The sequence below is a fragment of the Callithrix jacchus genome, chromosome 6 (genome assembly GCF_049354715.1).
Source record: "Callithrix jacchus isolate 240 chromosome 6, calJac240_pri, whole genome shotgun sequence".
In the NCBI taxonomy this organism is placed as follows: Eukaryota; Metazoa; Chordata; class Mammalia; order Primates; family Cebidae; genus Callithrix; species Callithrix jacchus.
The window spans coordinates 59,578,920-59,594,313 of record NC_133507.1 but is presented as its reverse complement, the minus strand read 5'-3'; the positions used below and the strand labels follow the sequence as shown (position 1 = coordinate 59,594,313).

The 15,394-nt window shown below is 33.5% G+C and overlaps 1 protein-coding gene across 13 annotated transcripts in view; it reads left to right on the top strand.

The window, feature by feature from the left end:
• The window catches only part of UBR3 (ubiquitin protein ligase E3 component n-recognin 3), a 271,060-nt gene that overhangs the window by 118,091 nt on the left and 137,575 nt on the right, over positions 1-15,394 (top strand). For 8 of the 13 annotated variants that reach the window (XR_013518888.1, XR_013518887.1, XM_054257538.2 and 5 more), the window contains 6 exons: positions 875-1,016; positions 3,732-3,836; positions 5,036-5,209; positions 5,387-5,419; positions 7,024-7,484; positions 13,635-13,723. Coding sequence is in view for 10 of the 13 variants with exons in the window: in XM_054257538.2 (XP_054113513.1) it covers positions 875-1,016; positions 3,732-3,836; positions 5,036-5,209; positions 5,387-5,419; positions 7,024-7,484; positions 13,635-13,723 (1,004 nt within the window). In the remaining 3 variants the exon portion in view is untranslated. The remainder of the gene's footprint in view (positions 1-874; positions 1,017-3,731; positions 3,837-5,035; positions 5,210-5,386; positions 5,420-7,023; positions 7,485-13,634; positions 13,724-15,394) is intronic. The other 5 variants (XR_013518889.1, XM_054257546.2, XM_054257541.2 and 2 more) reach the window with 1 other exon arrangement.

Genomic DNA, 15,394 nt, shown 5'->3' with positions numbered 1-15,394 from the left:
ATTTTTATGACAGTATATTGTTGTAATACTTACATTGTTAATCTCTTATTGTGCCTTATTTATAAATTAACCTTTATCATAGGTATGTATGTGTAGGGAAGCACAGTATATACTGTCCATGTTTTCAGGCATCTCCTGGGGGCTTTGGAACATGACCCTTGAAGATAAGAGGGGACTACTGTATTTGCATACAAGTTCATAATTATTGTCTTGGGGAACCTATTTTTCTTATATCCCAGAAGAGACAGACAAGCTAATTCATTTTTCTTGTGAGTTACTCTTACAATGAGGGTAAAGCCTTTCAAGGGTCTCAGCTTTAGGTGGGATCTCAGTTCTATCTCTGAGCCTTGTGTGAGCCCAGCATACCTTGTGATCTCTTTGCTCAAGTACTTTGAAACCACTGGCAGTGTTAGTGCTTGTCATTAATTCCTTCTTTTTTCTGGTAACTGGATAATTCCACTTTTTTTGTGAGTTCAAATATGCATTCAAAAGATTGTATTTTATCCAGCTTTTCCAACCACTGGTAGTAGGAGAATTTTTAGGTTATCTATTTTGCTTAATTTTTACAGCTGGAAATTTATTTGCTGTGTACTTTATCTGTATTCTTTCTGTTCGTTTCTCTTTGTTAGCACTTTAAAGTTTATATTTTTAAAAATTTCCAGCTTAGCTCTCTTTACTCATTTTTAGCCAATAGGAAAAGAAGTAGTAATGTTCATTGTGTATAGAATAGATACCTCTTTGGCATTTAAGCAATTTGATTAAAAATAGCACTGTATAAAATACTGTGACAGAAATTCGTGTCTATAAATTACATTTAAACCACAGTTTGATTTTGAGGCTATCATCTAATTATAGTTTTGTTTTATTTTTACAGTTTAAAACAGAGTGGAAAATTTCCTGGAAACCCGTGGCCTCCCTATAAGAAAAGGACATCACTTCATCCTAGCTATAAAGGTCTCATGAGACTTTTACACTGTAAAACTTTACACATTGTGCTATTCACTCTGCTTTACAAGGTACAGTAGTAATTTGAATAGAAAGACTAAGCTTAGAATTTATTTTGAAATAAAAATGCTGAAGGATAATATTTATATAAAAGTACCACTTATAAAGCAAAGTATATTTATAACATTTAAGAATGTACAAATATTCTTATTTTTCTTTGAATTCCTTTTAATATGATATTGTTTCTCTTCCTAATTAGAATTTGAAAAATTAAAAATTCTATTAAAAATTTTAAAGAAAAATAAGAATATTTATTATACAAATTTCCAATTACTATGTACAATGATTTAACACATTATAAAAAAGTATATATGACATTTAGTTGGGTAGGTAAGTTTTTTTCTTGATCTTATAATGAAATAATGCTTTTAAATTTCTGTACTTCCCTTTCTTTCAACCCCACCCATGACCAATTTTTGAATGCACTTGTTTCTGAAGTTTTGCTATTAAGATTTTGGACAGTGTTCAAAAAACACCTTGGGTGTTTTATTTTCATTAACTTCCAAAAGGGTTACTCAGTAATTGATTTAAAATGCTCTTTTTCTTTATTACAAAAATGTAGAATTTTTTTTGTACTGAAAAGATATTTCTATTTGTTTTACAAAAAATGGAGAGTCTTTGAATGTTTACTTAGTGCCAGATTTTGTTGAAAATGCTTTATATATGCTTGTGGACATTATTTTGTTTAAGCTAGCAGAAATCTTTATCAGGGAAAGTTCTGTTATTCTCGTTTTTCAGAATGAAATTTAGTTTTAGAGGTTAAATAACTAGTTCAGATGAGGAAGCTAAATACTGTTACAAGTAATAATTAATAGAGACAAATAAGTAATTCATGAAAAATTAAGCCTTATGGCAAATTATTTATTATGCTCTTTCAAGTTATATTTTCCAATGTTTTCATATGCTAAATGTACAAATAATATTTTATCAAACATAAAAAGACAATGTTTTAGTTGTTACAAGACTATTATAAATGAATTTTTGAAAATCTCAACTTTAGCTTTCTTGATATTACTACTACTAATAAAAAAATTCTCCTTTGACATTACATTGGCAAGTCAACTTTCTGAAAATCAGTGTTAGTAAACCACCTGTATCCTCTGACATGTTTAATGTCAAATAAAACTCCCTGGAAACATCATTTTTAGTTCTTTTGTTTTTTTGAAGTACTTAATAGAGGGATTTTTTTACTCCCTTAACTCTTAAGTTATTCATTTAAAGCTGTAATGCCACAATCTTTGAAGTCAAAATTTAATTGAATTTAGCTGGTAATGTTTTATTTATCAAGAGGCGATAGTATAGTAATGATAGCCAGTGGCCTGGGAGTCTGAGGTCTGTGTTAGCTTACTCTAGCTAGCTGGTTGTCTGGCTGAGCCTTGGTTTTCTCTCCATAACATAGTGGATCAGAAAGGATGATTTCTGTGATCTCCCAGCCTTCAGTTCCCTCCTGCTGCTGCTCCTGCTCCTTACATCATTGGCGTCACCCACTCATTGTTTGTTGAACACCAGTTGCTGGGTACTACACAAAGCAAATGACAGATAGTAACTCATACAATTTGGGGCTATAATTGCAGTTTTCTTTTTCTTTTTTTTGGATGGGGATGGGACAAGTGAAAGTGGTGGGAGGGGCTTATAATTCCAATTTTAGAGATGAGAAAACTAAGACCAGCCAGAGTCTGTTGCTGGAGGTCAACTAGGAATGGACAGAATTTGTTTAAAAATCTGGTTTTAAAAAGGTTTTGAAAGCCTATGCTCTTCATCACTGTGCCAAACAACAAATGAATAGAGAAGCCCTCTGAATAGTCAGAAAAACATGAGAGAGTCAGTGACTTGAAAGTCTCTCTGTTCTTTAGTTGTGGTAGATTAGGTCTTAAGCAACTAAGTCCTCCTTTCCAAATCCCCTTAGTCAATTTGGGCATCTTCTGCGAGGCTCATCTTATCTTGTCTTCTTTTTTGTTCTTTGCTATCTCACCCACAAGTAAAACTGCCACTCCCTACAGAACTCATTCCTTTTGTCCTTTCCATCATTTGGCCAGATGACTTTTGTAATGATGAAAAGGTGATAGCTGCCAGGCCATTTTGTTTCTTGTGGCATTTTGGGTATCTTCTGGTTAGTGGCCTGTTATATAATATTGAATCAGTGATTGGTGTAGGTAGCCCAGAAATTCTGTTTAAGACGTTTAAGGCTTGCATTGAATAATCCATAGGTCAGATTTATCAAATTTTCCTGAAAGAAGCCTCTTTACTAACCACTTGCATTCCTTCTACCTTTCTCCTCCATATAAATCACACACTGACCTACATATATATACAGCCACTCAAAATATTCAGAGGTTCAGAACTTTAATTTTAGGGACATATTTTTGAGAACATTAAAGTACTATAAACATATATCATGATGCCAGTTACATTCCAGGTGCTGTGCTAAACACATTTGCATGAATTATTCTATTTGGTAAACTTACTTATCTGATAGCCTTGTCATCAAGAGAAGAGTGTCAGCAAATTAGGATATAAAATGTTAAATTGTTTTATTAGATACTTACATTTGTATGAGTTGTTTTTTAGTGGACTCTGACATAACCTTTAGAAAATTTATGAACTGTTATTTCTAGATATTACCTAAAGTACTTTTTGTCTATAACAATAAAATATTTTTGCATCTCTAAATGAAATATATTTTGTGGACAAAAATAATTATGAGGCATTTTTTTCCCTTTTTAAAGATTTTGATGGATCATCAAAATCTGTCAGAACATGTACTCTGCATGGTTTTATATCTGATTGAATTAGGACTCGAAAATTCTGCTGATGAAGAATCAGATGAAGAGGTAAGTAGTTTTTTATAATTTAAAATTTTTAGATAGGCAGCGCCTATTTGGCTCTAGCCATTTGTTGCCAAACCAGGCATGTTATACTTTTGGTAATTATTACATGCCTTAATAAAAAGTATTTATGGATTCATCTTGAGGGGTATTTATGTTTTCATCAGACTGATAAGATCTTTTAAAGAACTACTAGAAAAGGCCTTTTGGGATCTTCAAATACATACAATTTTTTAGGGCTTTCATTAATATATTAAATTCTACGTATGGAATTATTGAATTTGAATATTATAGTTTCTGTCACAAAAATTAAAAGTATTTAATGCATTTTTGGTATTATGCTAAGAATATTGATTACTGGCAAAAAATTACCCATAATCAGTAAGTAACCAGTAAAACTGAAATTAGGACTTAGGTTCAAAAATTCTAATAATTTGATTAGGGATTATTTTTGAGTAGCAAATTCTTTCTGTAAAGATTTTAAGGTAATGGCATGAATATTGTTATATGGGAAAATGTTTAAAGTACTTAAGAATACAAGTTTTTAATGTGTTTCAGGACTTTAGAAGTATAGTTTTCGTAAGAGCAATTGTTACTGTAAATTAGTTTTACTGATGTGTAAGATTCTCCTCATCTCTTTCCTCCTAATGATGAAATATAACACAGCATAATAATAGAAAAAAGCAAGTTAAAGAAAAAAAACCACTTTGTGGTTCTTTGTAGTCCAAGTTGAATCAACTTATATTCTTTCACAGATGTTAAAAGGTTGTAAAGATTCCTCTATGATTAGGTCATACCTTTGGTTAGTTTTTCAGTTTCCTCTACAATTAGTCCAACTTAGCATTATTTTTATTATTACTAATGGGTGAGGATGAATATTCTATAATCTTGAGTATTCCAGATTGAAAAATATATTTTTAGCAGTTTCCATTGGACTTACCAATATTAGTACTGAGAAATATATTCCTGGCTGGGCATGGTGGCTCACGCCTGTAATCCAAGCACTTTGGAGAAATATATTCCTGTATTTTTTGTCTGAATTTAGTTTTATAATTTGAATTTATTCACTTTATAAGTTGTGGAGGAGACAATAAGGGATTCAGGATTATAATAGGCAGTGGATGATTTTTGGGGGCTTGTTATGTCTCTATTGTACCTTGGATCTGACATGGCAAGATTTGATATTCATTATTTTTATATTTTAGGCATCAGTGGGTGGACCAGAACGTTGTCATGACAGTTGGTTTCCTGGCAGTAACTTAGTGTCAAACATGCGACACTTTATAAACTATGTTAGAGTAAGAGTTCCAGAGACTGCTCCTGAAGTGAAGAGAGACTCACCTGCAAGTACTAGCTCTGATAACTTGGGTTCTTTACATGTAAGTATAATTGTAAGAAAGAAAATAAGGAAAAGCTTTATGTTATGTTGGGATATACTGTTCCTACAATATCAAAAAAAAAAAAAGTGGTTGTAGAGAACTTTAAATTGTCTTTTATTTCCTTTGATATATCTATGCAACTTCTACCTTACCAGTCTTTTTCCCTTAATCTGCCAGAATTCACGACGGCCTAAAGTTCTTCAAAGAGAGGTAGTTATGTATGATATTTGCATTAACTAGCAACATGGCTTTCACTGGAAATGGGGAAAAAAACGCTTTGAAGTATTTGTGTGTATGGGTGTTTAATTAATATGTTTAAATTTAAAAGAAAGTTTCTTTGAATTATGTGTGGTTTTTCTTGACAAAGTGATTTAAGCTTAATATTAAAATTTATATCATTGAGCTTAAAAATAATACTGAGTATTTAATAGCATATTTTTCTTATTAGTATTCGAAGACTAATTATAGGTGGCATATTTGAGTCTCTTTATATTTAGCATTGCCGCTATATTACTAACGTTTTAAAAATGACTGGGATATTTTCTAAATTAAAATAAATTTAATTACTAGCAGCATGCTCATTTGCAAATAATTTTTTTTGCTTGTATTGCAATTAATAAACTTTGATAAAATAAGTCTATAAAGTCTTAAAGTCTGTATGTTATGGCTTTGGACTCATTTTGAAAATCATTGCTCTCATTGCATGTAAGTTAATTAATTTTTAAAAAGCAGAAGTAAAAATCTTGAAATGACATTATAAGTAATTAAACTTAAGCAGTTTTAGTCTCCACAACCTCGATTTTTGTGAGTAGAGAGCATTGAATCAGACATTTCTTATATTAGAGTATTTGTAGGAGCTTCCTTTGTCTTTGACAATGTGTTTTCTCTGTAAGCAAAAACTGGAACCTCTATAAGAGGCTTTTGCCTCTAATGCTGGTAGAGAATACTTTAAAAAACAGCTTGGATGTTAACAAATAGTGTATACTGTCATTTGACTCATAAAAGCTCAACTGATATTAGAGCATCCTTTCTATGCTCGCTTTAAAAAAATAAACTCATTAAACCGACTCATATCTTAATTAAAAGATGATTTCTAAGAGCCCTGGTGCAGTTTAATTGCTTTAGCAAAAAAGCTTTTTAGAAGATAAATTATTGAGGGAAATACTTAGTTAAAAAAAAACTGTTCAAAAAACAAACAGTGATATTAAAATATGAAACATTAGTTTGATTTTTCATCCTTAAATTTCAATTTAGTGACTTTAAGCATTTTTGCTAGAATTTTCAAACTTTAAAGTTCCTTAAAAGTAAAATTAATTACTAGTTCAGATTTATTAGCTTAAAATTTTAAAAAAACCTAATTTATAATTTTCTTAACTGGAAACCTTACCAGTCTTCCAGAAGTTAGTAAAGAGTACCCTATTCTTCGTGAATGTTAACCAGAAGAACTTTTCCTCCTTTAAACTAATGAAGAATTTAGTTTATGATTCTCTTTAATATGGCTGTGGATACTTCTTAAGCTTTGTCTTTTTTTTCTATCTAGACTATCTAGACTGGTAGATAGTCTCAGAAGGTTGAGAAGAAGGTGTTACTGCTAATGATATCCTCCTTATTACTGTTTCCAGATTGAGTGGGATTAAATATATTTGAGAGAGAGAGAGAGGTCAAGGGACAGATTTATTTAAAGAACAAATCAATTGAATATATCTTTGTATGAAACTGAGCATTCCCTTTGGAAAATGTAGTACTAATAAGTTTTTTAAATGATGCTGAATAACTTCTCTTGATTTTTCTTTGTTTCTCTTTTTTAATGGTAGAATTCTGGTACAGCTCAAGTTTTCAGTTTAGTAGCAGAACGTAGAAAGAAGTTTCAGGAAATCATCAATCGCAGTAGCAGTGAAGCGAATCAGGTGGTTCGTCCCAAAACTTCAAATAAGTGGTCTGCTCCTGGCTCAGCTCCACAGTTAACTACAGCCATTTTGGAAATTAAAGAAAGCATATTGTCTTTGCTAATTAAACTTCACCACAAACTCTCAGGAAAACAAAACTCCTACTATCCTCCTTGGCTTGATGACATAGAAATTTTAATCCAACCAGAAATTCCTAAATACAGTCATGGAGATGGTATAACTGCAGTGGAAAGAATTTTATTAAAAGCTGCATCTCAAAGTAGAATGAACAAACGCATCATTGAAGAGATATGTAGAAAAGTGACCCCTCCTGTACCACCTAAAAAAGTCACCGCAGCAGAGAAGAAAACTTTGGACAAGGAAGAAAGGTAATTTTTATTTTTAATGTTTTAAACATGGGTGTATAGTTGAAAATTTTGTATTTTCTTCCTTTTGGTCATTTGAGGATAATCACCTGGCTGCTTAACAGCAACAGTCTTAGCTGATTAGTTGGTAACATAAATGTAATGGAGCATAGTCAGTGCTTATGCCTGTGATATATTGAGTTCATTGATGGAGAGGCGAGACTTTCTGACCCCAGCATAAAATTAGCACCTTAAACTTGTATGTCTTTTTGGAAAAGTTGCTTCTGCTGTTGTTATTGCTGTAGGGATAGAATAATTCTCTCACTGTTTTCAAAAACTAACAGTACAACTTTAAATGAGAATTGAAAAAAAATTAAATATTGAAAATATTTCTCAACACTAAAAATCCAACTACTTTAGTTGTAGTTTCTTTTGGTCTTTTCTAATCTTTATTAATATATGACTGCTGATTTTTAAAAAGTTCTGACTAACTTATGCTTCTAGCTTTAGGATCTTTAGGTTGCGTATAATTTGTTGTTAAATTATATTTTTAACCTTTTTTTCATCTTTTGGCTTTCTTAAAAAGAATGGGTTGACTTTTTTATCTCAAGATCTATATTTTGTGGGGTTTGTGGGTCAAGGACTGTGAGCATGGTATGGTTTTTTTTTTCTTGGGTGGTACATTGTTTGCCAGAAGAGTTGTGTTACTATGCATTGTCATCAATTGTTTCCCAAGAGTCTTGTCGAAATTGCTGACCCTGCTGTCATAAACATGACAAGGTGAATCTTGAGAGATTGAAACTCAGTGTAATCATCAAACTCTTGGAAAGGGTTCAGTGTTTATTAAAAGAGAGTATACCTTCTAATGAGTGTACATAGGCTAAAAGAACCAGGACATTAGAAAGAATGATTTCAGATAAAATTCAAGATAGTCGTTGTTCATTTCTCTGAGGTTATAAATAATTTTCATTGGTTAATTTGTATATTATTTAAGACAAATTTGTCTACCAAAGCAACAATTATAGGGAAAGGGTACACATTTCCCTTTATGGAGGGTCCACATCAATATTATCTTAAGTTAAGAACCTAGGACCTTTATCATCTCAGTATCTTTGATATAGGTAAAAATCATTGTCAACAGAGTTATCTGGCTACTGTTGTAAGCAGTATGAATAATACATCATTTTACAGTTGAAGTATATTTTAGAGGTACTTTCTGGATAATTTCTTCTTCTTAGTTACTTTTAAAATTAAAGTTAGGCAGTTATGGGTTAAATGATCAGTGGAAGCAAGGATAAGATGGATCTTACTCGACTGATCCATTTCTCACTCATTGGGTGTCAATCAGGCAGTTCTCTAGACATATCTGTGTCCAGTGTTGGACTTCCTGACCTCAAGGAATTGATACTGTACTGGAGAGACAAACTGGTAAACAGATAGTTTGTTAGTAGTGTTAACATAGTGTAATAGATACTATATTAGATGCACAGGTTATTAATGGGAGTAGCAGGACATGAGGCTAAGAAGGTAACCATATGTCATTAACAGGCACTCAGGGTACAAATGATTACAGGGAAACTGTGGAAGGATTTTAAGTGAAGAATAATTTATAGGGTAATTACATGAGGGTGGATTAGAGTGGGGTAAAACTTGAAATTGGGAGACCAAGCTACTTAGTCATCTAGTGGGGCAGGTGTGGTAAGGGTCTGAACTAAGACAGTGATGATAATGAAGAGAGAAGGAGATGTATATGAGATATTTAGCAGGTATAAGTTGTTAGACTCGGTGATCAGCTTGATGTGAGAAATGAGGGAGAAGTCATGAATGGTGCCCAGATTTCTGACTTGGATAATGTTCCTTTTACCAAGATAATGGAGTATAGGAGGGGGCTCAGGTTCAGTCGTACAATTGATCTGTTAAGTTCTGGGCATTACTAAGTTTAAGAGGAAGACCCAAGGGAAGATGTCCTGTTAGATAGAGGGTTTAAGACTTGGGGAGAATTCTTAGAGTTACAGATTTGAATACATAGGTAATAGTGGAATCCTCATATATGGGAGAGACGACTGTACGGTAAGAAAATGAGAAGACTGAATAAAGAACTCAAGGGAAAAAACATTAAAGGGAATGACTTAGGAAAGGGTACCTAAAATGGTGACTGATAAAGGAGTGGCTGAACAGAGTAAGAGAAAACCTGGGGTGAGTTGCATTAGAGAAGTCACAAGAAGAAATTCAGAAAGCAAGAAACTTACCAAAATTGTTAAGTGTTAAAGGAGTTTAATAAGATTGGCCAACCTATTTGATTTGTTAGTTAGGAGGTCATCCTTTGGTAACTGTATAAGGAGCAATTTTAGTCACATATATAGTTATACTATATCTTTGATGTAATTAAAAGTTTGTTATAAAAATTTTATTTTAAAAATATATGCAAAAGCCTATGGTAAATTAAGAATTTAGTAGAGTTCCGGCTGGGTGCAGTGGCTCACGCCTATAATCCCAGCACTTTGGGAGGCCAAGGCAGGTGCATCACTTAAGGTCAGGAGTTTGTGACCAGCCTGGCCAATGTGGTGAAACACTGTCTGTACTAAAAGTACAAAAAATATACCTAGGCGTGGTGGTGGGTGCCTGTAATCAAAGCTACTTGGGAGGCTGAGGCAGGAGAACTGCTTAACACCTAGGAGCTGAAAGTTGCAGGGAGCCGAGATCGCGCCACTACACTCCAGCCTGGGCGAAAGAGCAAGACTCCATCACCAAAAAAAAAAAAAAAAAGAATTTAGGAGAGTTCCTAAATAGGAGTTATAAAGAACTAACATATAATTTATTTCCATGGGAGAAAGGACATTTGTAACATGTAATTTAGATGACCATTCATTAAGTTTGAATTAGTTAATAGTCTAGAATGTAGTAAATCTGACAAAATTAGGACGTTGAAAATGAGGTTAAAATTTTTATTTTTGTTAATTAGTGGCCTCTCCTTTCTGATTATATAATAGTATATGCTTTTACTTTGAAGGAAGATAAACAGTGAATCAAAATCGGTTTTTTTGGTTAAGGGTATTTTGTAATTTTATTAATAATAAATGTGAAGTATCACATTTATCACATTAAAAGTAGCATAGTTTAGATGCTACTTTTACAAAGGCCTGATGCTATTTATAAAGTTATTTAATAAATAACATTATAAAAATGTTAAAGGCTTTCTTTGTGATAGTTTTTATTTCCTTTGAACAGTGATGGTATTGACAAGGACTTGAAACTAACTTTGTAGCAGACAGCTAAGGATTAAGTTGAATCTGTTTGGATCTCACTGTGCTACTTACATGTGTCTTTTCTTTGGTTTGGCTTTGGATTTTCAAAATAAAGGCAGAACAGTTCATAAACACTTAAGGATCCATTGGACATATGTATTCTAATTGAAAATGTACATGTTCAAAGGTGAGCTGAAGAGTGAGTGGCATTAATTAAAGAAGCATGCCAAAACTTACAGATTTACAAAGTAGTGATTCAGGAGACCAAAAATGTGGTCAGTCAATGCTGTTGTTGCTCATAGCATTTCTGGAGGCCACTTAGAATGCTTTGAACATCTTGAGCATATTTTCCTTTGCTTCTATTTCTTCCATTGTGGCAAATCTTTATCCTTTGAGGATGGATTTATTTTTTAAAAGCTTTTTATTTTGAAGTATCTTAAACTTGTATAAATGGTTCAGGAAGTTCTTTGTACTCTCAACTATCATAATTAGGAAATCAATATGGTATTAGCATCTTTAGATTCTAAGTTTTGATAGTTGTCCCAATAAATTTTTTTTTTTTTTTTTTTGAGACAGGGTCTTGCTCTGTCACCCAGGCTGGAGTGTAGTGGTATGATCACAGCTCACTGCAACCTTGAACCTCCTAGGCTAAAGTGATTCTCCCTCCTTATCCTCTTGAGTAGCTGAGACTACAGATACGGCCACCATGCCTGGCTAATTTTCAAAAATTATTTGTAGAGATGAGGTCTTGCTATGTTGTCCAGGCTGGTGTCAAGCTCCTGGGCTCATATGATCCTCCCGCCTCAGTCCCCCAAAGTGCTTTGATTACAGGCATGAGCCACTGCTCCCGGCCCACAATAATATTTCTTACAGCAGAAAGATCCAGTTCGTAATCACTCCTTGCATTTGTCATGTCTCTTTGCTTTCCTTCAGTATGGAAGTTTCCTTAGTCTTTCTTTTATTTTCACAACCGTGGCACTTTTTTTTTTCTTTTTGAGACGGAGTTTTGCTCTTGTTACCCAGGCTGGAGTGCAATGGCACGATCTCGGCTCACCACAACCTCCGCCTCCTGGGTTCAGGCAATTCTCCTGCCTCAGCCTCCTGAGTAGCTGGGATTACAGGCATGCGCCACCATGCCCAGCTAATTTTTTGTATTTTTAGTAGAGACGGGGTTTCACCGTGTTGACCAGGATGGTCTCGATCTCTTGACCTCGTGATCCACCTGCCTCGGCCTCCCAAAGTGCTAGGATTACAGGCTTGAGCCACCGCGCCCGGCCGGCACTTTTAAAGATTATGAAGCAGTGGTAACATTGTAGAATATCCCTTAATTTGAGATTATCTGTTGTCCTTTTATGTTTTGACTCAGTTTATACAACTTTGGCAGGCATGTCAATGAAGGGTTGCTGTTTTCATTGTATCCTATAAGGTGTCATATGATTTCAATTTGTTTCATCACTGGTGATTGACCTTGGTCAAGTTGGAGAGACTTCTTCACAGTCAGATTTACAATTTTCCCACCCCACTTTACAACTAATACATAATTTGTAGAGATATATTTTGAGATATTGTAATATACCAATCCATATCAAGTTTATATTCATTTATTTTTGTCAGTATGGACTCATGAGTTCCTGTTTTATTTTATGGGTTATAATCTCATATGCTCGTTACTAATTTTGGTGCTCCAATTATTACAGATTTGGCCACTAGGAGTCACATCAAGCTGTTTTTTATGTCCTTTTGATCTATACCCATCATTCTTTGAGCATATTCTTATTTTCTGGGGCAGTAAGATATTCCAGGCTTGGTCAGGTGTGGTGGCTCACACCTGTAATCCCAGCACTTTGGGAGGCCGAGGCAGGCAGATCGCCTGAGGTCCGGAGTTTAAGACCAGCCTCACCAATGTGGTGAAACCACTTCTCTACTAAAAATACAGAATTTAGTCGGGTATGGTGGCGTGTACCTGTAATCCCAGCTACTTGGATTTGTCTCTTCCGAGCTAACATATAATTTACCTTTTCTAACCTTTCTTTTTTTCTTTTTCATCTCCTTTACTTCTTGTTTAAATTATAAATTTAACCTTTCCTTACTGGGCGTGAAACTGTATGCTCACTAGTATTGTTAGCATCACATAATCTGAAGAAACTTGTCTCCCTTCTTTATTAATTAACTTTTGTTTTCCTATTCTTATGTTATGGTACCTTTGTATGGATGGATTTTTTTTTTTTTTTTGGCAACCAGTAGCAAATTAAAATATTCTTTGGAAGTAGATAAGGCATAGATAATAAATATAATGTAGTGAATTAATCCAAGGGAATGTTTAGGGCTTTGTAATACAGTTTTATTCTTATGTTGTGTTTGAGACTCATTCATATTCTTTTACTTCATACTAAATAACCAAACTTGAAATATGTCCTAGTAGAAACTGGGAAACTTACTGACTTCTGTTCATTCTCTGTTAGGAGGGACCTATTCTTAGGGTAACAGTAAATATGATGGTTTTCATCTTTTAGACTTGGTTTATGTGTAAACATCATAGCTTCTTCTAGGAATCAGTTTACTGTTTTTGTGCCTGGGTTTAAATAGTCTTGCTAAAAAAAGACTCTTCTTGCTTTTGCTACCTTCTGACATATACGTAGGAACTTGTGTTGTTGGAAATCCAAATATTCTATATACCTTAATTATTATTTCTCATTTTAAAGCACATCTTGGCTTTCATTTTTACTATTAAACCAGTGAGTTTGTAACCTTTTAAAATTAGTAGAATCCTTTTGAGGGCAATCAATTATTAGAAATTTAATACGTAATAAAAAAATAGATAGTTCTCAACTGTGTTCCAGGGGCTTTTCATTTATTATATACATGGGAAATATAGTAGTTAGGTTTTAAGCACATCTGATACTTATAACTTTATTTCTGTTTAATCTAGGCGACAAAAGGCTAGAGAGAGGCAGCAGAAATTGCTTGCAGAATTTGCTTCACGACAGAAAAGCTTTATGGAAACTGCAATGGATGTTGGTGAGTCAAAATGTGTTAGTTTAGAATTCTCATACTTATTACTTTAGGGATGATGTAGTCCAATCTTTTACTAATTTAAAACATTATAGACTTAGGATTTCTAGTGTTTATTTGGTCTTTATTTAAACAATGTAGTGATGAAAGCTCAGACCTTTATTATAGACAGTCCATTCTGTTGTTAGTAGCTACAATTGTGGGGAAGTTCTTCCTGTTGGTAGCAATATAGTATGCTCCTTCTGTTCTCTTCTGTTAAATGGTCTCTTAGATTTGTGAGATCCATCAGTGTACATTTACTTATCTTAATCTTTTTCTGTGAAATTATCTTAAAATCCTTAAGATAGTTTCACATATTTCTAGTGCCTCTTTCTGGTTCTCCTTCAGTATTTCTTAAAATCAGGTGAACTTCTCATTTCCATTAAGATTAGCATTAGAATTTATACAATGAGAGAGGATACCATGTTTCTGTATGACAGTACCCTTTTACATATGTTGGAGAAATAAATTAAATCTCAGTGTCAGTCTTTAGTTAGATATTCCCTTCCCTATTTCTTGCATTCCAGCAAATTTTTTCCTTCTTTTAACTTATAGAAAAATTTACAGAAAGAAAATAAAGTCATGCATTTAGTTAAAATACATACATGTATATGCATTCAAGCCTGCCGGTATATCTTCATGCATTTTTATGCACCTAAACACATAACCAGCTTCCTGAAGAAATGTGTAGAGATCAGTTCAGATTTAGCCTAAAGGCTTCTAAACCATCAAGTGTAGTTAATGTTCAGAACATAACTTTGACAGAAAAAATACAGATTTTTCTGTATTCTGAAAATCTGAAATCCAAAATGTGCCAAAATCCAAAACTTATTGAGCATTGACTTTCCACTTGTGGCATGGTGCCACAAGTAGAAAATTTCACACTTGACCTCTTGTGATGGGTTGCAGTCAAAACTATATTTCATTTACAAACTTTAAAACGTTGCATAAGACCGGGTGCAGTGTCTTACACCTGTAATCTCGGCACTCTGTGATGCCGAGGTGGGCAGATCACTTGAGGTTAGGAGTTCCAGACCAGCCTGACCAACATGGTAAAACCCCATCTCTACTAAAAATATAAAAAATTAGCCAGGCATCATGGTGCACAAATGTAATCCCAGTTACTTTGGAGGCTGAGGCAGGAGAATTGCTTGAACCCAGGAGAAGGAGGTTACATTGAGCTGAGATCGCACCATTGCAATTCAGCCTTGGTGACGAGCAAAACGCTGTCTCAAAAACAAACAAAAATGTTGTGTAAAATCACCATAGGCTATATGTATAAAGCATATATGAAACATGAATGACTTTTGTGTTTAGACTTGGGTCCCATCCCCAAGATATCTCATTACGTCTATGTAAATATTCTGAAATCTTTAAAACTTAAATCTGAAATGGTCCCAGGCATTTCAGATAAGGGATACTTAACCTGTATTGAAATTCTTTTAGAATTTACTTAGCATCAGTTGACTTTGTCATATGAAAGAAGAGGGTTTAGTTCATTGACACTGCTTTCCCTTTTTCTCTCTCTTCTTTCCAAAAATTGATAATTGTATATATATATGTATGTGTGTGTGTATATATATTTTATTATTATTATTATTATTTGTTGTTGTTGGCTTGTTTTACTGCAAGATATTA